We start from the raw sequence: 23073 nt of genomic DNA on the forward strand, positions 1-23073 counted from the left end.
GGCGTGCTCACGAATACACATTTGCGGCACAGGCTGAAGTCTGTGTGCCCTCAAGGCGTATGACACTCGCGGAGCAAGGCTGTGCCCTGAAACCATGTCAGGGTGGGTCCCACGGTGCAGCCTCGGGGTCCTGATGCTTTCGTTTCGTGTCTCCTGCACAGATCAGCTGGACATCATCTCCATGGCGGAGACAACCATGATGCCGGAGGAGATTGAGCTGGAGATGGCAAAAATTCAGCGTCTCCGGGAAGTCTTGGTCCGACGGGAGTCTGAGCTCAGGTTCATGTGAGTGTTTTGGGGATGTGGCCGAGGAAAGACGAGTGTGGAGGACAGAGGAAAACCTAATCTTTATTGATTGCCTACTGTGTGCCGAGCCCTGAGATAAAGGCATTATGCACGTTTTTAAAAGCCTCATTTGATTCTCGCCACCACCCAGGGAAGTGGGTATTGTCATCTCCTGTTTTAAGCAAGACCCTGAAGTTGGAATTGAATTCAGGCCAATCTGACTCCAAAACCTTTGCTCTATCACCCACGGGGAAGACAGACCCTATGCTGGGGTCTTTGACGAGCACACACTCTGCTCTCAGGCCTGAGTTTTGTTTTTTTCTTTTTTTTAAGCCTGTCAGCTTGGGCAGGTTACTTGTACTCTCTGAATTTCAGTTCCCTCATTTCTAAAATGGGGGAAAATAACAAGATGGGGTCTCTAGCAACATCAAAGTCATGTGGGTTGAGCGTTCATTAGCTACAGAGTAGGGCATTCCTGAAGAGTTGCAGATAGTCTTTCAAGACAAACTCATTTAAAAAGTGGGCTCTGAGTGTGTGGTGGTGCGCACCTGTGGTCCCAGCTGCTCAGGAGGCTGAGGTGGGAGGACTGTTTGAGTCCTGGAGTTCAAGGCTGCAGTGAGCTATGATTGCATCACCACACTCCAGTTTGGGTGACAGAGGGAGACCCTGTCTCTAAAAAGTACAAATTAAGGCCAGGCACAGTGGCTCACACCTGTAATCACAGCACCTTGGAAGGCTGAGGCGGGATGATCGCTTGAGCCCAGGAGTTCAAGACCAGACAGGGCAATGTAGCCAGACCCTGTCTCTATAAAAAATAAAATTAGCTGTGTGTGGCTGGTGTGTGGTTGTGTGTGCCTTTGTCCCAGCTACTCAGGAGGCCGAGGTGGGGGGATCGGTTGAGCCCAGGGGCTCAAGGCTGCAGTGAGCTATGATCATACCATTGCACTCCAACCTGGGAGACACAGCAAGACCCTGTCACTAAAAGAAAAAATTTAAAAATACAAAAAATATAAAAATCCATCAAATTAAAATGAAAAAATTGGGCTTTTGCAGACAAACAGTGAGAGGTTACAAGCAAAACCAAACCAAACCAGAGGTTAAGAGGCAACCTGGCTGGAAAATTCCCTGTGCTGCCTGTCAGCACCCCACCCACGCTCCACTGGAGGCAGCAGGAACATCAAACCTTCTAGGCAGGCGTTAAGCCCCGCCCCTATTCTTTCACTGATTTTTCACAGCGCCAAGAAGCTGAGTCTGTGATCATCCCATTTTGCAGATGAGGAGACTGAGGCTTGAAGAAATCAAACAACCTGCCCAAGGCCTCCCAGCTAGTAAATGGGGAGTTAGGGTTCAGACCCAGCTCTTTCTGCCTTTAAAACACGTATTCTTTATAAATTTTTAGTTACTTATTTAGAGAGAGGCTCTTGGTCTGTCGCCCAGGGTGGAATGCAGTGAGGCCATCGTAGCTCATTACAGCCTCGAACTTCTGAAAGCCCATCCTCTCACTAGGACATTATATGACCTTCCCTCTCCCTGCATAAAATGAATTGCAATATTCACAGCTGTCATTTATCCAGCCCTTTGCATGTGCCCGACCCTGAGCTAAATGCTTCCCATGCATAATTCCTTCTCAGAGACATCTCTGAGGAAGGTTCTAGAACATTTGCACTTTATGGCTAAGAAGTATCTTCCCTTTTGTCTGGAAATAAAAATGATACGTGAGCATTCAGAAACAATCCCTTCCTCCCTGTGTTTTAAAAGGAAGACAGAGGCCAGGTGTGGTGGGTCACATCTATAATCCTAGCACTTTGAGAGGCTGAGGCAGTAGACCACTTGAGGCCAGGAGTTTGAGACCAGCCTGGCCAACAGGGCAAAACCCCATCTCTAGTGAAAATACAAAAAATTTAGCCACGTGTGGTGGCGTGCGCCTATAATCCCAGCTACTTGGGAGGCTGAGGCACAAGAATCGTTTGAAACTGGGAGGCAGAGGCTACAGCAAGCTGAGATTGTACTACTTCACTGCAGCCTGGGCAACAGAGTGAGAAACTATCTCAAAATAATAATAATAAAATAAAGTAAAAGGAAGACAGAGAACATGAGTCTTGCTTTTAAGTACTCAAGATCCCTTTGTTTAAAAAAAAAATACAAAAATACAAAAAATTTAAAAATACAAATAGGAAATAAAAATTTTTTAAATATATATTTATTTTTATTTACCTAATGGTGCTGCTGCAGGAACAATGGTTACCCTTGTACATTTACTGACCTTTACTGTGTGCACGTGTGTGTGTGGGTGGGTGGATGTGCATGTGTGGATGTGTGTGTGGATATTTGTGTGGATGTGTGGATGTGTGTGTGGATGTTTGTGTGTGGGTGTCTGGATGTGTGTATGTGTGGGTGTGGGTGTGGGTGTGGATCTGTGCGCGTGTGTGTGTGAGGATATGTGTGTGCATGTGTGTGTGTGGATGTGTGGGTGTGTGGATGTGTGCATGCGTGTTTGTGGACGTGTGTGTGGGGATATGTGTGTGCGTGTGTGAATGTGTGTGTGGGTGTGGATGCGTGCGTGTGTGGATGTGTGGATGTGTGTGTGAATGTGTGGATATGTGGATGTGTGGATGTGTGGATATGTGTGTGGATTTGTGGATGTGTGTGTGTGTGTATGGATGTGCACATGCCTGTCACTGAGCACGGGCTTAAGGACAAGAATAACTAGCATTTTTTAAGTGGCAGCTCTGCAGTAAGCTCTTGACTTGTGATCTCACTGAATGTCCTCATCAAGTCCATGAATCTGACCACTTAGGGACAAATGTCAACAGTAGACCCTTGGATAAATCAAATTATCTAAAGGATACAGAAGGACCTGAGTATTGTTAGGACATAGATCAAGGATTCTGTGACATTCTCCGGGGGAGGGACCCCCTTCCAGGCCCCCAGATGTCTTGCTGGAATGGAGTCCTACAGACAGTATTGGATGATGATGATGCTTCCCAACCAAGGTCAGCCTTGTATGGTGTGTAGCCTGCCGGGTGGTGCACCTGCCTCATCAATCTCAGAGATACACGGTGGACCCTAAGGCAGCCAGAACAAAGGACACAGCACGTTCAGATCTGCACAAACTCCTCATCCATCATCCTCAGCCCTCCAGGTCAACAGGCTTTGAGGCAAAGCCCTGCTTGAATTCAGTTTCTCAGCTGTTTCTCAGTGCTGGTTTTTCCCGAAGCTGTGGGACTTATCCTGTGAGGGTGTCCTGTTCCTATCTCCATTTTGGATGGGAAGGAATGGGAGGTTAAGAAATTTCCCCAATGCTGCATTAGCTAATAAGCAGCCAAGCTAGGATGTAGTCTGACTCCAGAATGTTTATTAAGTGTATCAGTGAATGAAGGAAGGAGAGAAGGGAGGGGGAGGGGAGAGGAAGGGAGGGGAAGGGAGGGAAGAAAGCAGGAAGGAAGGAAGCTTTGACTATAACTACCAAGATAATTCCTTCAAGTTTATAAGCTCCATGAGGGCAGAGACCTCATCCAGTTTCCTCACAATGTCTTCCCAGTGTTTTGAACAGTGCCTGGCACTTAGGGTCATGAATATTTGTCAAATGTGCAATAAATTATTCTTTCTCACTCCATCCTTACCCCAACGATCCTCTTACACACACACACACACACACACGTGAGACACTCTTGGCACAGAGTAGGAGAGAGAGAAAAAAGTTTCAGACCCCACTGATCATTTTCAGGCTTAGGCGAGGAAGCTTTAAGTGACAGGAACGTGACAGCCCTCGGCTGAAAGACTCCCAGTGACCGTAGTGTAATAGCCGCGGTGAGATTGGTTTTGTCACACCTGCTGTGAGGTCATCACCTTAAAACTCCTCAGCTGCTGCGGAGACCGTGTGAGTCAGCCCCTATTTCATGGCTGGGAATGTGTCTCACTTCCGTGGCTTCTTGCTGCATTGACTCTTTTAGTTTTACTTCTTGCGAGAGAGTCTCGCTCTGTCGCCCAGGCTGGAGTGCAGTGGTGTGATCTCGGCTCACTGCAACCTCTGCCTCCTGGGTTCAAGCGATTCTTGTGCCTCGGCCTTCCAAGTAGCTGTGACTACAGGTGTCCACCACCACGCCTGGCTAATTTTTGTATTTTTAGTAGAGACAAGGTTTCACCATGTTGGCCAGGCTGGTCTTGAACTCCTGGCCTCAAGTGATCTGCCCTCCTTGGCCTCCTTGGGATTGCAGGCATGAACCACTGCACCCAGCCTGCATTGACTCTTTTAAACATGAGTCCAGGGGTGGGCTGCCTATCCCACCCCCAAAGCCCTGGCACCCTGACATTTACATTATTTCATGGGCTTCCTTTTTCTCTGCTGATTTACCTTGTCATTTCCCCCAAGATCCATAGCCTCTGCCTGTTCTCCCTCTTTTCCTGCCACGACAGTGAGGAAGAAGAGGGAGATTTCCCTACACCCAGGGAACTGGTGAGAACTCGGGAGATGTGGGATCAGAGGTCATCATCCTGGCTCTCTTACATCTTTGGTCACATGACGGTACACACAGAGTTGCTATTTCCCGCGGGCACTGACATGCTACCTGAGTGCTATGTCCCTTGCTGGCATTCACCCCTTAATTTTAGCTTCTTGAGTCCTCGTGAGAACACCAATAGAGTGAGTTCTCTCTCTTCTATTTTATGAATGAGCAAATTGAGGTGGCAGAGGCAAAGTGACTTGTTCAAGGTCCCAGCTAGGATGAAGTAGTGCTACGATTTGAACCCAAGGTGTCTGTCTCCTGGGGGCAGAGCCCTTAACCTTAAGCTGTTCTGTTATCTTTATTCTCAATGCCAGGCCCCCTTTTCTCTTTGCCTTACTCTCCTGCAATGCAAGGACAAACCCCTGATTGGATGGCCCCAGTCCCACACTGAGTCTTGTCTTGTTCCACCATCTTGAATGTGTGTGGTGGAACTTGGACAGATTTGACTAAGTCAGGCTTTGAGGCTTCTTTTCTGTACCATTGAAACTGACCCAACAGTCCCATCATAGATTTTTTTTTTTTTTTTTTTTTGAGACGGAGTCTCAATCTGTCACCCAGGCTGGAATGCAGTGGGGCGCGATCTGGGCTCACTGCAAGCTCTGCCTCCCAGGTTCACGCCATTCTCCTGCCTCAGCCTCCCGAGTAGCTGGGACTACAGGCACCCACCACCATGCCAGGCTAATTTTTTTGTTTTTGTATTTTTTAGTAGAGACGGGGTTTCAATGTGTTATCCAGGATGGTCTCGATCGCCTGACCTTGTGATCCACCTACCTCGGCCTCCCAAAGTGCTGGGATTACAGTCGTGAGTTACTGCGCCGGGCGCATAGATACTCTTTTGGATAAACACAGAAGTTGACCTTTCTGATCTTAAAGCTTGAAGCCCTCATTTGTCTTATCTGAGTTCCTTCCTCAGGAAAGGGCCACCAGGCCTCTCAAAAAAAGTATCAAAGAACTGAAACTCACCAGATTACCACATCCAATGAGATGCCAGACCCCTCATTCATCATGATAGCTTTCTTGCTCCTCCCTAGTTCCTGCTTTCTTATACATTGTTGCATTTCTTCCCTTCTATATAAACTCCTAGTTTTAATTGGTCAGGGAGATGGGTTTGAGACTGAGCTCCCAGCTCCTTGGCTGCAGCACGTGCTTAAAATCTTCCTTGGCAATATTCATCTTCTCAGTGATGGGCTTTCTGTGCCGCGAGCAGCAGGACCTGGACCAGATCCCTGGCGTTTCAGTATCACTATTTCTCTGCAGATCAACTATTTATTTCAGAGACCAAAATGATGAGCTCAAATGTAGACAGTCAAAGTTTGTGAAGTCAGTCTGCTGGGAATGTGCTGTAGAAAAAGAACCCTGTTCCCGTAAGAACTCTTAAGGACCACAACCATTGACGTTTACAGAGCCCTTATCGTGGACCTAGGCTTAGGCTAAGCCCTTCACCCGCGTGCTCACATAACCCACATCAAATGCTTACTAACAGAAAGATGCATCAGGAACCACCCCAACCCAGGACACCCACTTGCCCTGAATCAGGCCCAGGAGGTCAAGTTCATAGACCAGCTATGAGTGAGCTCCCAGCAGGTAGGTGTGAACTCTGAGTGTGTTCCTCACTCTGAATTTCCAGTGTGTCTTCTCTTGCTGACTTCCCTTTGCTTGTCCCCTGGTTTCCAGTGTGCAAAATGGCATTTAGAGATCTCTCTGTTGAGGCTTGGCAATTTTATCAACTTTACTGGAACAGGGCAATAACACAAAACCGCCTCCAAAAACAGGCAGCAAACATCTGGGAGATAATGCTTGAAACGCCTGTGTTTACCCCCCTCTTGACCCTATGTTCCACCCACCTCCTAGTCCCTCCCACTGCTACCCCATCTCCCTACCCATCCTGCCCCCATCTTACTGCAGGCAAGAACTCGCAGAGGCTGTCAACCTCAGACTCATTTTCTCGCCTTCCTTCCAGCACTGAATCACATCATTAGTTTTTAATAATTCTTCTCGCAGCCCCTCTGGCTCGCTTTGGCTCTTCCACGTCTAGTCTACCATCCCGCTCCTGCTGTTTATCTGGGTTTCAGATAATTAAGTATCTTCGGCCTCCAAAGGGGGCGGGGGTGTGGTTATCTTCCTTTTACACCCGCTTGCTGGATTTTCATAAAAAGGGATAGCGTGCCCTGCTGCTCAGCTTGCTCTGGGCAAAAGCAGGTTTTAATCAGCCAGAGACAGAACTGTAGCAGGCAGGGAAGGTAGGCGTGCGAAGGACATATTTCAAGAGCATAGCCTTTGAGTTCCAATATTTCCAGAGCCTGGGCTTGAAATCCAGTACCTTCGCTTTATTAAGAGGTGCCAAGTGTGGTAAAGAGGTCAGGCCCTGGGACTCTGGCAGAGATTCAAAATGGGGTAATAGAAAGTGCATGCATTGTGTTGAAACCCCCCCCAACACACACACACACACACACACACACACACACACACACACACACAGAAAGTGTATGCATTGTAGACAGCAGTTCTTGTAAAACATTTTCTATGCTGGCTAATTTTCTAGTGTTTTACTGTTTTGAGCCATATAATCCTTACTACCACCATCCAGGCAGAAAATATCACGTAGCCCTTATTTTATTTATTTATTTATTTATTTATTTATTTATTTATTTTTTTTTTTTTTTAGAGATGGAGTCTCATTGTGTCACCCAGGCTGGAGTGCAGTGGCACAATCTCGGCTCACTGCCAAGCTCCGCCTCCCGACATAGCCCTTATTTTATAGATGAGGAAACTGAGGCACTGAGAGGTCAAGTCTCTTGCCCAGGGTTGTACAGTTTCCATGAAATAGCATTCTGGGTCCAGATGAAACGGGAAGAGTTCCCTTGTCCGCCTTGCAGGGTGTGTGATGGGGGAGTGGCTCGCTTCTTCAGTGCCCCGCTGCTCTAACCTCTAGGGCAGCATACAGATGGGTCCATTGTGGGGATCCGATCCCACGGCAGTGTCTAGGGGTGGATGTTTACAGCTCCTGAAGCCCCAGTGGGTGTGTGTTACAGGGTGCTCTTTTAGTTTTGCCATCTATAGGCGGCTTGTGTTAAACAGCTCAATTAGACCCGTTGTCCCAAGGACAGAGGGCTTTCTGTATCCTGGGTTCTTGCCTTGATGCCCAGAAGAATCAGATCACACGTGGACTTGGAGAATGAGTGCGAGGCTTTATTGAGTGGAGGTAGCTCTCAGCAGATGGGGGAAGCCAGAAGGGGACGGAGTGGGAAGGTTTCCCCCTGGAGTCAGGCCGCCGAGTGGCCCAGGCCCCCCTCCGACTGCCCAGGCCAAACTCCACCTCGTTCCGCCAGTAGATGGCCTGCCAGCGTCTGTCGTGTGTTCTCCTGCCAGCGTGCTCCTCTTGACGTCTTCTTGACATCCAGCCGCTTGTGTCTTCTTCACGGATCTGCAGCTCTTGATGTCCAGCAGCTTGTGTGTCTGCCTGCTAGGGTCTTGGGGTTTTTATAGGCACAGGATGGGGGCGTGGCAGGCCAGGGTGGTCTTGGGAAATGCAACATTTGGGCAGGAAAACAAAAATGCCTGTCCTTACCTAGGACCATGGGCACAGGTGTGGGGGTGGAGCCCTCTCCAGGGACCATGCCCTCCTCCACCCAGCACTTCCCTTCCCTCCTTCTGTAGCATTTAAAGTAGCCACACCCTTCCCTTCCCACCACTTCCCTTCCATATCACAGAGTCCATGGTCTCAGTCGTCAAGTTGGGGGCTCTCTCAACTAGCTTTCAATTCTACTTCTTACCAACTGTGTGCCCTGGAGCAAATATTTTGTCCTGTTTCAACCTCAGCTTCCCCTGATGTGCAAGGGTGACAGTGATATCTCCCAGCAGCATCATAGCAAAGGATGAAAACAGACACAGCTATGAAATTGGAGGGCCCTTCCTAGGTAGTAGGCAATTCAAAATTCCCTTCCTTCCTTTCATTGTTAACGTTGCGCTTCGTGGGACAGTGGGGCATCAGGGCTGCTTATGGTTGTTTCCAGAGAATTCCCAGAAAATATTGCTCTCCCCAAGAGAAGATGGGATTCACCGTGGTTTTCTTGAGACCCTCTTGGGAGGTGCCACCTCTCTGAGAGTGGCTCTCAACCAGTAAGTGCAACTCTACCCTGGGGCCTTGATTTTATTATTATGATTATTTAAAATTTTTTAAATAAACCTGCATTTTTTTCCCCTTTAATGAGCTGATAATTCTGAAGTCTGTTAGGAAGAGCTTCAAGCCAAGGGCAAAATGAAGCATGTGCGTTTATGTAACTTGACACATTTCAGCCACATTCAGGAGCTCTGCGTCACTCTAGTTGCACTTGGGGTTTTAAATAGCATCTTCCAGGAACAGGTCACCGTTGCCGGGGCCACTGTACATATTGGGTGGGAAGAGATGCCCTTAATTGCAGAAGATCTAAGAAGCAATTTGTCTTGGACAAAATATACAAGAAGTTGGGGTTTAGGGGAGGGAAAGGAAGGAAGAAGAAACGGAGAGACTAAAGGGAGGAGGGAGAATGTTCTAAGCTAGACTTCTGAATGGAAGGACCCTCCTCCTGAATTTCTAAATGTACTAGGAGGCGGGGAGGAAGGTGAGAATCTGTGTTGGCTGAATGGAGAAAAAAATGTTAGTCTGGGCGCAGTGGCTCATGCCTGTAATCCCAGCACTTTGGGAGGCTGAGGCAGGTGGATCACCTGAAATCGGGAGTTCCAGACCAGCCTGGCCAACATGGCAAAACCCTGTCTCTACTAAAAATACAAAAAAAATTAGCTAGCCATGGTGGTGTGCACCTGAAATCCCAGCTACTCGGGAGGCTTGAGGCACAATAGTCGCTTGAACCTGGGAGGCAGAGGTTTCCATGAGCCAAGACTGTGCCACTGCACTCCAGCCTGGTTGACAGAATGAGACTCTGTCTCAAAGAAAATAAATCAATCAAATAAATGTTCTGCACTTGACAAACTCTTGCTGCTACAAGTTGTCTTTCATGGTCAGAACAAGTTTCCAGAAAGAAAATAGTCTCTAGACGTTCCATCTTCCTAGAACTGCATTACATTCTGCTCAGAGGACCACCTCTGAACCACCTAGACTCCATTGGGTTGGGAGGGAGATTACCATGTAAGACCCTGGTGATTGTCAATTTTATGCATCAACTTGACTGGGCCACAGGGTTCCCAGATGTTTGGCCAAAGATTCTTCGAGGTGTGTGTCTGCGAGAGCATTGGTGGATGAAATTAACATTTGAATTGGTAGACTGACTAAAGCAGACTGCCCTCCCTAATGCAGAGGTGGGTGGGCCCCGTGCTATCAGTTGAAGGCCTGACTACAACAGAAAGGCTGAGTCGGAGGGAACTCTTGCTGCCTGACTGCTTGGGCTGGAACATCAGTCTTTTCTGGTCTTTGAACGTAAACTGAAACATCAGCCCTTCTTGGGTCTTGAGCTTGCCAGCCTTCGGACTGGAACTTACACCATCAGCTCTCCTGGGTCTTCAGCTTGCCACCTATGGATCTTGAGACTTCTTGGCCTCCAAAATCCCATGAGTCAATTCCTTATCATAAATCTCATTCCAGGCCAGGTGCAGTGGTTCATGCCTGTAATCCCAGCACTTTGGGAGGCTGAGGTGGGCAGATCATTTGAGATCAGAAGTTTGAGTCCAGCCTGGCCAATGTGGTGAAACCCTGCCTCTACTAACAATACAAAAATTAGCTGGGTGTGGTGGCGCACGCCTGTAGTCCCAGCTATTCGGGAAGCTAAGGCGGGAGAATCGCTTGAACCTGGGAGGCGGAGTTAGTGATCACGCCGAGATCATGCCACTGCAGAGCCAAGATCACGCCATTGCACTCCAGCCTGGGCAACAGAGCGAGACTCCATCTCAAAAAAAAAAAAAAAAAAACTAAAAAATATCATTGTGCTGGCATTCATATATGGGTGCCAAATGATAAAAATAAAAAGCATTGACTGGGCGCAGTGGCTCACACCTGTAATCCCAGCAGTTTGGGAGGCCGAGGCAGGCAGATCACGAGGTCAGGAGATGGAGACCATCCTGGCTAACACTGTGAAACCCTGTGTCTACTAAAAAAAAAAAAAAATTAGCCAGGTGTAGTGGCGCGGGCACCTGTAGTTCCAGCTACTCGGGAGGCTGAGGCAGGAGAATGGCGTGAACCCAGGAGGCGGAGCTTGCAGTGAGCCGAGATGGTGCCACTGCACTCCCGCCTGGGCAAAAAAGCGAGACTCCATCTCAAAAAAAAAAAAAAATAAATAATTTAAAAAATAAAAACCATTAGCACAGGTTTGTGATAATGCCTACCTCTGAGGGAGTGAGAAAAATATGAGGGAATGGGGCACATGGGGCTAAGAGTCACACACAGATTATTACTTAAGCAGGATGTTGGGAACATAATTGCTTTATTATTGCTTTATTATTCCATAAAAATAATATAATAATAATTACATAAAGTATGAAATACTAGTAAACAATAAAATATAATACATATTTTATTATATTATTTAATTTATTATGTTTATTATAGTATATTTTATTATAATATAAAGATTACTATAAAAATAAAGCATTTTATGCACATTTTTATATATAGTTCACACACACTTCTATTTTTTAAATTGTGGCAAAATATATATAATAATATTTGCTGTCTGAAACCATTTCTAAGTGTACAGTTCTGTGTCATTAAGAACATTCATACTGTTGTGTAACCGTCACCACCATCCCTCTCCAGAATTTTTTTCATCTTCCCAAACTGAAACTCTGCCATTCAACACTCACTCCCCATTCTTGCTTTCCCCTGATTCCTGGTAACCAGCATTCTGCTTTCTGTCTCTGATTTTGATGACTCTACATACTTCATAAAAGTGGAATCATGCCAGGTGCCGTGGCTCACGCCAGTAATCCCAGCACTTTGGGAGGCCAAGGCGGGCGGATCGCCTGAGCTCAGGAGTTCCAGACCACCCTGGGCAACGTGGTGAAACTCTGTCTGTACCAAAATACCAAAAATTAGCCAGGCGTGGTGGCACGCACCTTGTAGTCCCAGCTACTCAGGAGGCTGAGGGATGAGAATCACTTGATACCTGGAGGTGGAGGTTGCAGTGAGCCGAGATCATGCCACTGCACTCCAGCTTGGGCTACAGAGTGAGAATCTGTCTCAAAAAATAAATAAATAAAAAAAAAGAAGTGGAATCACACAGTATTTGTCTTTTTGGACACACACATTTCTAAGGGAAAATGCTCAGAAAGACAGGCAGGGGAAGGTACAGTATCTGGTATCTCCACTTAAATGTCTCAAAGATACCGGTAACTCAATCTGTCCAAGTCAAACTCATGATCCCCCCCATCTAGCCCCAATACCCACCAGCCCTAACTCAGCAAATGGCCCAGCACCACCATCTATCCATGGAAATCTCAAATTCCAAAATCAGACATCATCCTTGACCCCTGCCGACCCTCCGCCTCATATAGTCAGTTCGTCACCAACTGGTGTTTGTTTTACCTCCTAAAATAATTTTCAGCTGTCCACCTTTCTCCGTCTCCATGGCCGCCACCCAGGTTCACATGCCCACCTCTGTCCTGCAGTCAGAGGGGTTTTTTTCAACATATGAATCTGAATATAGCTCTCAGATTGAAACACTGACTTAGTCCGTTCCTGTTGCTGTAACAAAATTCCTTAGCCTGGGTAATTTATAAATAGACATTTAATTCTCACAGTTCTGGAGGCTGGCTGGGAAGTCCAAGATCAAGACGCCGGCAGATTCCATACCTAGAAGGGCTCATTCCCTGCTTCCAAGATGGCGCCTCGTTTCTGTGATCTCCAGAGAGGAAGAGCACAGTCTTCTCACAAGCAGAATGGACATAAGGGCAAAAAGGACTGAATTTTGCTCTCTTGAACACTTTTGTAAAGGCACTGATCCCACCTCCTAAAGGCCCTCATCTCTTAATACTGTTGCACTGGAAATTAAGTTTCAATATGAATTTTCAAGAGTCACAAACATTTACACCATAGCAAACACCTTCCAGAATTTGTTAGCATGATAAAGCCTATGAGATCCTGCTGGATCTCCTCACACCTCTTCTCCAACCTCTTCTTTTTTTCATCCATTCCTCACCCCCAGCTCCCTCCCTTATACACATACACCACTCCCTTGGACCTCCTTTTAGTCTCCGCCCTGCCTGTCCCCTCCTCCCACACACACACCAGGTCCCCTCCTGCCATGGGGGCCTTTTTGTTTGTGGTGTTCCCTCTGCGTGGATCCCTCTCCTCTCGCCCCCCTCTCCTTCCCTGGAGCTATGATTTGAATGTTTGTACCACCCCTAAATACATATGTCAACATCTAATTCCCAATGTAGTAGTATTAAGAGGTGGGGCTTTTAGGAGGTGATTAGGTCATGAGGGCAGAGCCTCATGAATGGGATTAGTGCCCTTGTAAAAGAGGCCCAGAGTAGCTTGTTTCTCCCTTTCACTGTGTAAGGACACAGCGAGAACTCACTGTCTATGAGGAACAAGTCCTCAACCAGACACTGAGTCTGCTGACGTCTTGATCTTGGACTTCCCAGCCTCTATTACCATGAGAAATAAGTCTTTTTTTTTTTTTTAACGGAGTCTAGCTCTGTCGCCCAGGCTGGAGTGCAGTGGCACGATCTCGGCTCACTGCAAGCTCCACCTCCTGGGTTCATGCCATTCTCCTGCCTCAACCTCCCAAGTAGCTGGGACTACAGGTGCCTGCCACCACACCCGGCTAATTTTTTGGTATTTTTTGGTAGACACGGGGTTTTGCTGTGTTAGCCAGGATGGTCTCAATCTCCTGACCTCGTGATCTGCCCACCTCAGCCTCCCAAAGTGCTGGGATTACAGGCGTGAGCCACCGCGCCCGGCCGGGTTTGTTGTTTATAAGCCACCTATGCTAAGGTACTTCATTTTGGCAGCCCAAATGGACTAAGGCACCTGATAAACTCTCTGTCTCCCACCAGGACCGAGACCCAGGGCACTTCTGGAGGGTCACCTTCCCAGCACTTCCCCAGCCCCTGTCTCATTACCACCCCTGTAATCCTTTCCTTAGAAGCCTTTTGTAAATCTGTGTTCATTGGTGTGAGTGTGTGTTCAATATCTGACTCTCCTCCTAGATGTTGACCTACATGAGGGCAGAGGCTGAGCTATTTTCACTCCCGACAATGTTGATGGCACCCAGCACACAACCAGACTCAGAGTAGGCACTCAGTGAAGACTGATTGAATGAATTAATGAGGGCTCATCTTCCTGCTTCTCCCAGGGTCAGATCATCTCAAGGGTTCCCCTCCATGTGGCAGGCCTGGGTGGTGAGAGCTGCCTGGCTCTCTGATGGTTAGAGTGAACAGTGGGTTCATTCCTAGGAAGGAACGGAGTGATAATGCAGCTAAGGGCATTATTTTCCTGTGGCTACTGTAACAAACAGCTGCAAACGTGGTCTTAAAACAACACACCCTCCTTTTATCTTACAGTTTTGGAGTCTGGAAGTCTGAAATCGATTTCACTGAGCTGAAATCAAGGCATCGGCAGAGCTGTGCTCATTCTGGAGGCTCTAGAGGAGAAGCCTCTTCCTTACTCATTCCAGCTTCTAGAATCATATTCTTTGCATTTCTTGGCTTGTGTTTCCCTCCTCCATCTCCGAAGCCAGCAGCATGGCATATCCCAATCCCTCTCCATTGAGGTCATCCTGTCACGTTTGCTCTTCCATGTCAAATCTTCCTCTGTCTTTCTCTTAAATGTATGCCTAGTATTCCATTATTGGAACACTAAGCACGTGGGAGTTACTTATATTCTACTTCTCAAGGTCATGAACAGGTTTGATTTTTCAAATTCAAAAAATTGCAACCTCAGGCATAAATGGGTAGGGACACTTGTGATGACATTGAGGGGCCACATGGATAACCCAGGATGATCTCCCCATCTCAGAATCCCTTAATTTAATCACATCTGCAAATTTCCTTTTCAACACTATATATTTTTCAGAGACGAGGTCTTGCTCTGTTGTCCAGGCTGGAGTGCAGTGACACAGTCATAGCTCATTGCTGCCTTTAATTCCTGGGCTCAAATAATCTTACTGCCTCAGCCTCCCCAGAAGCTGGGACCACAGGCACGTGCCACCACATACAGCTAATTTTTGAATTTTGTAGAGATGGTGATATGGTTTGGCTGTGCCCCCACCCAAATCTTATCCTGAATTGTAATCCTGTAATCCCCACACGTCGTAAGAGGGACCCAGTGGGAGGTAATTCAATCATGTGGATGGTTCCGCCATGCTGTTATTGTGATAGTGAGTTCTCACGAGATCTGATGGTTCTATAAGCATCTGGCATTTCCCCTACTGGCATTCATTCTCTCTCCCGCCGCCCTGTGAAGAGGAACCTTCTGCCATGATTGTAAGTTTCCTGAGGCCTTCCCAGCTATGTGGAACTGTGAGTCAATTAAATCTCTTTTCTTCTTTTTTTTTTTTTTTTTCCCGAGACAAAGTCTCACACTGTCACCTAGGCTGGATTGCAGTGGCTCAGTCTCGGCTCACTACAACCTCTGCCTCCTGGGTTCAAGCAATTCTCCTGCCTCAACCTCCCAAGTAGCTGGGATTATAGGCACCTGCCGCCATGACCAGCTAATTCTTTTTTTTGTATTTTTAGTAAAGACGGGGTTTCACTATGTTGGCCAGGCTGGTCTCAAACTCCTGACCTCGTGATCTGCCCACCTCAGCCTCCCAAAGTGCTGGGATTACAGGCGTGAGCTACCACGCCCGGCCTTAAACCTCTTTTCTTTACAAATTACTCAGTCTTGGGTATTTTTTCATAGCATTAAGAGAATGGACTAATACAGTTGGGATCTCATCATCTTGCCCAGGCTGGTCTTGAACTCCTAGGTTCAAGTGATCCTCCCACCTAGGCTTCCTAAAGTCCTGGGATTATAGGCATAAGCTACCATGCCTGGCCCAAAATCCCTTTTGCCGTGTAAGGTAACAGATTCATAGGTTCATTAGGACATGGATATCTTCAGGGACCCTTCTTCAGTCTACCACATTAAGTGACCACAGCAATTCGTATCAGGGCCAAAGTCCAGAGCAGGAGTCACAGTGTGGCAGCAACAATGACAGAGACGGCCCTGGTGAGGCTGGGGAAAGGGGAAGACACACTACATGGGGCACCCTCGTGGCTTCATCCTGTGCAGGGTTCTCATGATTTTTTTGAAATCTCCCAAAAAAGAAGCTTCTTAGAAAGACAGGGCAATAGATACCAGTAAATTGCATGTACCGTGGCCTGGTGATTAAGGGTTTTTCCATTCCCTTTGCTTATTTCTGGAAAGCTGCTGATGTGAGTGGCAGCAGAGATTGAGAAGGGCTTTTCCCTATCACTTGATGGTCTGAATTGAATTGGAAAATGCTTGGCTGAGCCTCCTTCCCACATTTTCCTTCAAATAAAATACCAACCCTTTCTTGACAGTTCTAGGACAGGATGCCCATAGAGAAATGGGGGGGATTAAAACTGCAAGTGATTTAGCAGAGCTGCCTTGGTGTTTTGGGTCTTCACAGGCAGATCCCCAGGCACCCCCTTAAGGCAATATCCTGACTTAACGTCTTTAATATTACGTAATTGGCTGCTGTTCATTGAACCATCAGTTACCTAGATCTTGTTTTCTCCTGGAATTCCAGTCTGCTGTGTCTGTCCTCTGTCCCCTAAACTCCTCGGGGATCTCAAGTTATATTAGATTAATCCAAGACATTCCTGGTTGGGTTCTTCCAAAGGTGGTAGGATCCCTGTTTTTTCATTACTAGATCTCCTGGTCTTGGACGGGGTTGCTTTCTGATAAACAGAGAGACCTCGTGCCTGGTAAGTGTGTTTACTTGCTCCGGATTAAATTACACCTAGATTTAAATTCTACCTCTGCCATTTATAGGCTGTGCAATCTCGCACAAATATCTTACCTTCTCTGAGCCTCAGTGGCCTCATCTGTTAAATGGCCATGCATCCAATATCTTGCAGGATGGTCATGAGGAGTAAAAGATCAAGTGTATTACGTGGTCAGTCCAGTGCCTGCTACTACATAACTGCTCATTAAATGTTACTTTCCTTTACCACCAGAAAGAAATTGAGTTTGGAAATGAATAGATACAGGCCTAAGTGTAGACACTGGTTTCTTTGTTTGGAAGAGGAGGCACAAGAGAAGGGGGAGATTGGAGGGTGGAATGATGATCTTTTCCATGTCAAGGTTGTTGAAACGAGGAGAAAAGGCTCAAGGGGCACCTAAGATTTATCTCAAAATATCTGAAGGATGTCACGTGGAAGAAAAAGTTTGTTTCTTTTCTTTTCTTTTTTTCTGACATGGAGTCTCACTGTGTTGCCCAGGCTGGAGTGCAGTGGTGTGATCTTTGTTCACTGCAGCCTCTGCCTCCCAGGTTCAAACAATCCTCCTGCCTTAGCCTTCTGAGTAGCTGGAACCAAGTAGCAGCCTCAGGTGTGGGGCTTGAGCCTCTCCTCACTCCTCTCTGATTGATCCAAATTGGCTCAATCTGGGCCAATCAGTCTTTCTTCTGGGATGCAGAGAGATTAGCCCACGTGGATGACGGGGGAGTGACAAACCGAAGTCTCTGCATAAGCAGAGAAAGTCAGTCTTTGGAGGGAAAGAGGACAGAGCGTCTACCTCAAGAATAACAAACAAGAGACAGTGTCCTTTGAAAGCAAAGAATGAACACAGCCATGACATTCCTATTGCAGTCCAGATGAACTGGGCAGTCCGTAAGATGTTGCACCTTGTTCGACCCCGAGCGTACCCTCTCCAGACCCTTGGATAAATGCCTCCCTCCCCGTGTTGCCACTGCCTAGGGAAATCGAAAATCCAGCTGTACAACGACTACATTTCCAGGGGCTTCCATCCTCAAGTCTTCTCTGCTCCTGTGCTTGGTTCCTTGAGTCCTGTACCTCCATCCATCTGAATATGAAACTCAGATGCTTCACTAGTTTCCATAACAACAGAATAAAACAATGCCCTATCCTACTCCCACAGGTCATTTGAGGAGCAGTACAATGAGGATCACAAAAAGGGTGTTGTTGATCTCTTCACAGCAGACAGCTTAAAAACCATAACCAATGACAATCATCTCCTGGCTCACCATGCAACTGGTCCTCCAACCCCAGAGGACTAGCCCCAGCCACAGCCCTGCAAAGACCTTGATTTTTTTTTTTAATTGCAAAAAAAAAAAAAAAAAAGGCCGGGCACGGTGGCTCACGTCTGTAATCCTAGCACTTTGGGAGGCTAAGGCAGGAAGATCACCTGAGGTTAGGAGTTCGAGACCAGCCTGGCCAACATGGCAAAACCCTGTCTCTACTGAGAAATACAAAAATTACCTGGGTGTGGTGGCACACACCTGTAAGCCCAGCTACTCAGGAGGCTAAGGCTGGAGAATCACTTGAACCTGGGAGGCAGACGTTGCAGTGAGCCGAGATTGTGCCACTACACTCCAGCCTGGGTGAAAGAGCGAGACTCCGTCTAAAAAAAAAAAAAAAAAAGGTCAATGTTCCAGTAAAGGGCATCGTGGTATCCATATGGCCATAACTAGGAGAATTAGAAATCCATGTTTGACATTCCTGGTTAACAAGATCTTTTTCACCACCCTGTGCCACCAGGCAGTGGGGTGGTTTCCTTTTTCTTGGCCTTTTCCACACACGGGGTCCAGTTTCATCACCTCGTTTTCTCTTCTCCTTTATCTCAGCTCCCTCCATTCCAGGGAAGATACTTCTCCCATCTTATCCACAGCAGCCTTTGCCCTCTTTTTTTTTTTTTTTTTTTTTTGAGACTGAGTCTCGCGCTGTCGCCCAGGCTGGAGTGCAGTGGCCGGATCTCTGCTCACTGCAAGCTCCGCCTCCTGGGTTTACGCCATTCTCCTGCCTCAGCCTCCCGAGTAGCTGGGACTACAGGCGCCCGCCACCTCGCCTGGTTAGTTTTTTGTATCTTTTAGTAGAGACGGGGTTTCACTGTGTTAGCCAGGATGGTCTTGATCTCCTGACCTCGTGATCCGCCCATCTCGGCCTCCCAAAGTGCTGGGATTACAGGCTTGAGCCACCACGCCTGGCCAAGCTTTGCCCTCTTCTAAGAAGCCATGGCACCAATCTATGCTTGGGCTCATGCAAGTACCACCCCAGGTGTTTGTCAAGCTATAATTCCAAGCAAAAACCATTATCTCCCCAAGATAGATATGGGTACCACCTGTCAAGATGCCAGCATTTCCCTCCATTTTTTTACACCTTTACTAAACTGTGTTTTTCTCAAGTGAGCTTGAATGGATTTCTGTTCCTTCTAGTCTGTGCTGCAATATTCTATTAAAAACTTAGGCTGAGTGCAGTGGCTCGCACCTGTAATCCCTGCACTTTGAGAGGCTGAGGTGGAAGGATCACTTGAGCATAGAAGGTCAAGACCAGCTTGGGCAACATAGCAAGACCCCATCTCTACAAAAAAATTAAATAATTAGCTGGACATAGTGGTGCATGCCTGTAGCTTCAGCTGTTCTAGAGGCTGAAGTGGGAGGATTGCTTGAGCCCAGGAGTCTAAGGCTGCAGTTAGCTATGCTTGTGCCACTGCACTTCAGTCTGGGCAACAGAGTGAGACTCTGTCTCAAAAAGAAGAAAGAGGGCTGGGTACGGTGGCTCACGCCTGTAATCCCAGCACTTTGAGAGGCCGAGGCAGGCGGATCACGAGGTCAAGAGATGGAGACCATCCTGGCCAACATGGTGAAACCCCATCTCTACTAAAAATACAAAAAAAATTAGGTGGGCGTGGTGGTGTATCCCTGTAGTCTCAGCTACTCGGGAGGCTGAGGCAGGAGAATCACTTGAACCCAGGAGGCAGAGGTTGCAGTGAGCCGAGATCGCGTCACAGTACGCCAGCGCAGCGACAGAGTGAGACTCCATCTCAAAAACAATAAAAGAAAAAAGAAAAGAAAGCTTAGCTGTGCTGAGAACTTTGTTTCCCAAATCCCTTTTTGTATTAGTCCATTTTCACACTGCTATTAAAAAAAAACACCAAAGACTGGGTAATTTATAAAATAGGTTTAATTGACTCACAGTTTCAGTTTCGCATAGCTGGGGAGGCCTCAGGAAACTTACAATCATGGCAGAAGGGGAAGCAGACACCTGCTTCACAAGGAATGAGAGCCAGCAGGGGAAATGCCAGACACTTACAAAGTGCGTAGATCTCATGGGAACTCACTCTTTATCACGAGAACAGCATGGGGGAAACTGCCCCCGTGATCCAATCACTTCCCTCCCTCTACACGTGGGGATTACAATTTGGGATAAGATTTAGGTGGGGGCACAGAGCCAAACCATATCATTTTCCCTGTAGGGTTGTGGGTTAAAAGTAGGCAGAAGAGGATGGTGCGGGAGATTTGGGAAGTGGGAGGAAGGTGACATCAGTGTTTACTCTTTGAAGGCTGTCATGATGAGACAAGGAGGTGATCTGACAGACGGACCACAGAGGTTCCAGCTTGTCCTCACCCTCCCCTGTGTCCCTTGCAGCTTGTCTTCCTGATCGCTGGCTCTGCTGACCAACAGCAGCCTCACCACCTCTGGATGCTTGGCAGATGAGGCAGCAGCCCACTAGCGACTCCTCCACCTGCTTCCCCTCTTCCACCCCATCTTGACAGCTGGACGCGTCTGACTCTCACATCAGCTGTCGGTGACTTCTCTCGTCCTCTCCACCCCTCCCAGACCTCCATCTCCCCAGCTCCCTGCACGATTATAGGTCTAATTCCTATAACACATCCCTTGCCCCAGAGCACGTAGTGGCCCTGCTTTCCCGGTTGAGCACTGACTGATACTCATGAACAGCCTTTACAGAAGCAGCCAGAAGTTGGAGGCAATGTGTCCATCTTGCACCAGGCCAACATCCCCCCATATGTCCGCTTCTCAGCCTTGACTGCCTATTGCAATCACGTGAAGAACTTTAAAGAACATGCTAGGGCCTGGTCTTACAGCCAGAGTCTTGTCTTATTGCTCCAAGGCATAGCCTGGGCATTGGGAGTTTTAGAAGCAGGTAGGCTGATGCCCCCCTCACCTCCCATGGCACAGACATCCCCTCACCTCTTCCCTGGGTGAAATAGAAGAACCCTAGTGTCCGTCAGCTGCTTATAGATGACTCGTCTTCTTAATCCTTTCTTGAAGAAAACTTGCCTCAGATGTTAACAAAAAGTACAAGATCTGCCCCATGTTAGTTTGACTCCTTGGCACAGCAGTGGGGGCCTCTCTCTCTCCCCTATAGCCTAGGATCGTGATCGGAATCATAATGAAATGTGTGTTTGTGGTCTCCCATGGCATCAGATAATTCCGGTGCCATCTGCCGTCTTCATCATCGCATCCGTTGTTGAAATCCATTGATTATACCTTTGATTGAACCTGGTGCTATATTTATCAAGAAAATTACAAGCACAGGCTTTCTGACAGTTTCCCACCAAACAGAATTTGTCATCATTCAATGACTATTGGTTCCCATTTGCTCCTGTATTGGACTTCTAAAAACCAACACAGGGTCTCCTTTTACTTTTATGTTTTAAAATAAATCAAGTGAGCTGGCCAAGAGCAGAGCAGAAGATAGATTTTTTAGTTTTATTTTTTTTGAGACAGCATCTCACTCTGTCACCTAGGCTGGAGTGCAGTGGCATTATCTTGGCTCACTGCAACCTCGTCTCCCAGGCTCAAGCGATTCTCCTGCCTTAGCCTCCTGAGTATCTGGGATTACAGGTGCCCGCCACAATGCCTGGCTAATTTTTGTATTTTTTGTAGAGACGGTGTTTCACCATGTTGGCCAGGCTGGTCTTGAACTCCTGTCCTCAAATGATCCACCCACCTCGGCCTCCCAAAATGCTGGGATTACAGGCATGAGCCACCACGCCCAGTCGAGAAATATATATATGTGTGTGTATATATATATGTGTGTGTGTATATATATGTATATACGTGTATATATATTATATATGTATATATATTTTATATATATGTGTGTATATGCATGTGTGTGTGTGTGTATATATTTTTGAGACAGAGTCTTGCTCTGTCGCCCAGGCTGGAGTGCAGTGGTGTGATCTTGGTTCACTGCAAGCTCTGCCTCCCGGGTTCACACCATTCTCCTGCCTCAGCCTCCCAAGTAGCTAGGACTACAGGCACCCACCACCATGCCTGGCTAATTTTTTGTATTTTTAGTAGAGACGGGGTTTCACTGTAGGATGGTTTCGATCTCCTGACCTCGTGATCTGTCCGCCTCAGCCTCCCAAAGTGCTGGGATTACAGGCGTGAGCCACCGGACCTGGCCGAAATATATATATATATATATATATATATATATATATTTTTTTTTTTTTTTTTTTTTTTTTTTTTTTTGAGACGGAGTCTGGCTCTGTTGCCCAGGCTGGAGTGCAGTGGCTGGATCTCAGCTCACTGCAAGCCCCGCCTCCCGGGTTCACGCCATTCTCCTGCCTCAGCCTCCCGAGTAGCTGGGAGTACAGGCGCCCGCCACCTCGCCCGGCTAATTTTTTTTTTTTTTTGTATTTTAGTAGAGACGGGGTTTCACCGTGTTAGCCAGGATGGTCTCGATCTCCTGAACTCGTGATTCGCCCGTCTTGGCCTCCCAAAGTGCTGGGATTACAGGCTTGAGCCACTGCGCCCGGCCATATATATACATTTTTAAGAGCCAGGGTTTCACTCTGTTGCCCAGGCTGGAGTTCAGTGATGAATCATGGCTCACTGCAGCCTCAAACTCCTGGGCTCCAGTGATCCTCCTGCCTCAGCCCCTTGAGTAGTGGGGACTACAGGCATATGACACTGTGCCTGGCCAATTCAAAAAATTTTTTTGTAGAGATGGGGTCTTGCTATGTTGCCCAGGCTGTTGTCAAACTCCTGGCCTCAAGTGATTCTCCCATTTCAGTCTCCCAAAATGATGGGATTACAGGCATGAGCCACCATGCCTGGCTGAAAATTCATAAATCTCTGCCTCCTATGAAAACATTTTGGAGCTATAGTTTGACCCAAGATAAAAACTGCTCATTTAGATAATGAAATTTGGTTTAACTTTGAAAGCAACACTTTGAGAAATGCCTGAATAAACTGACATCTTGACTTGATAGGAGGCTTCCCCACATAGAGTTTGGTAAGCTATACCAGGTCATTAAAAAGCCCTTAGATGGGCCGGGTGCAGTGACTCATGCCTGTAATCCCAGCACTTTGGGAGCCCAAGGTGGGTGGATCACTTGAGGTCAGGAGT

General features: G+C 47.3%; 1 protein-coding gene across 1 annotated transcript in view; it reads left to right on the top strand.

Moving 5' to 3' along the window:
* Positions 1-23073, top strand: part of BMERB1 (bMERB domain containing 1) — a 168889-nt gene that overhangs the window by 96485 nt on the left and 49331 nt on the right. Inside the window, exon 2 of the mRNA XM_011717390.3 lies at positions 162-285. Coding sequence (XP_011715692.2) covers positions 162-285 — 124 coding nt within the window. The remainder of the gene's footprint in view (positions 1-161; positions 286-23073) is intronic.

This window comes from Macaca nemestrina, chromosome 18 (assembly GCF_043159975.1).
Source record: "Macaca nemestrina isolate mMacNem1 chromosome 18, mMacNem.hap1, whole genome shotgun sequence".
In the NCBI taxonomy this organism is placed as follows: Eukaryota; Metazoa; Chordata; class Mammalia; order Primates; family Cercopithecidae; genus Macaca; species Macaca nemestrina.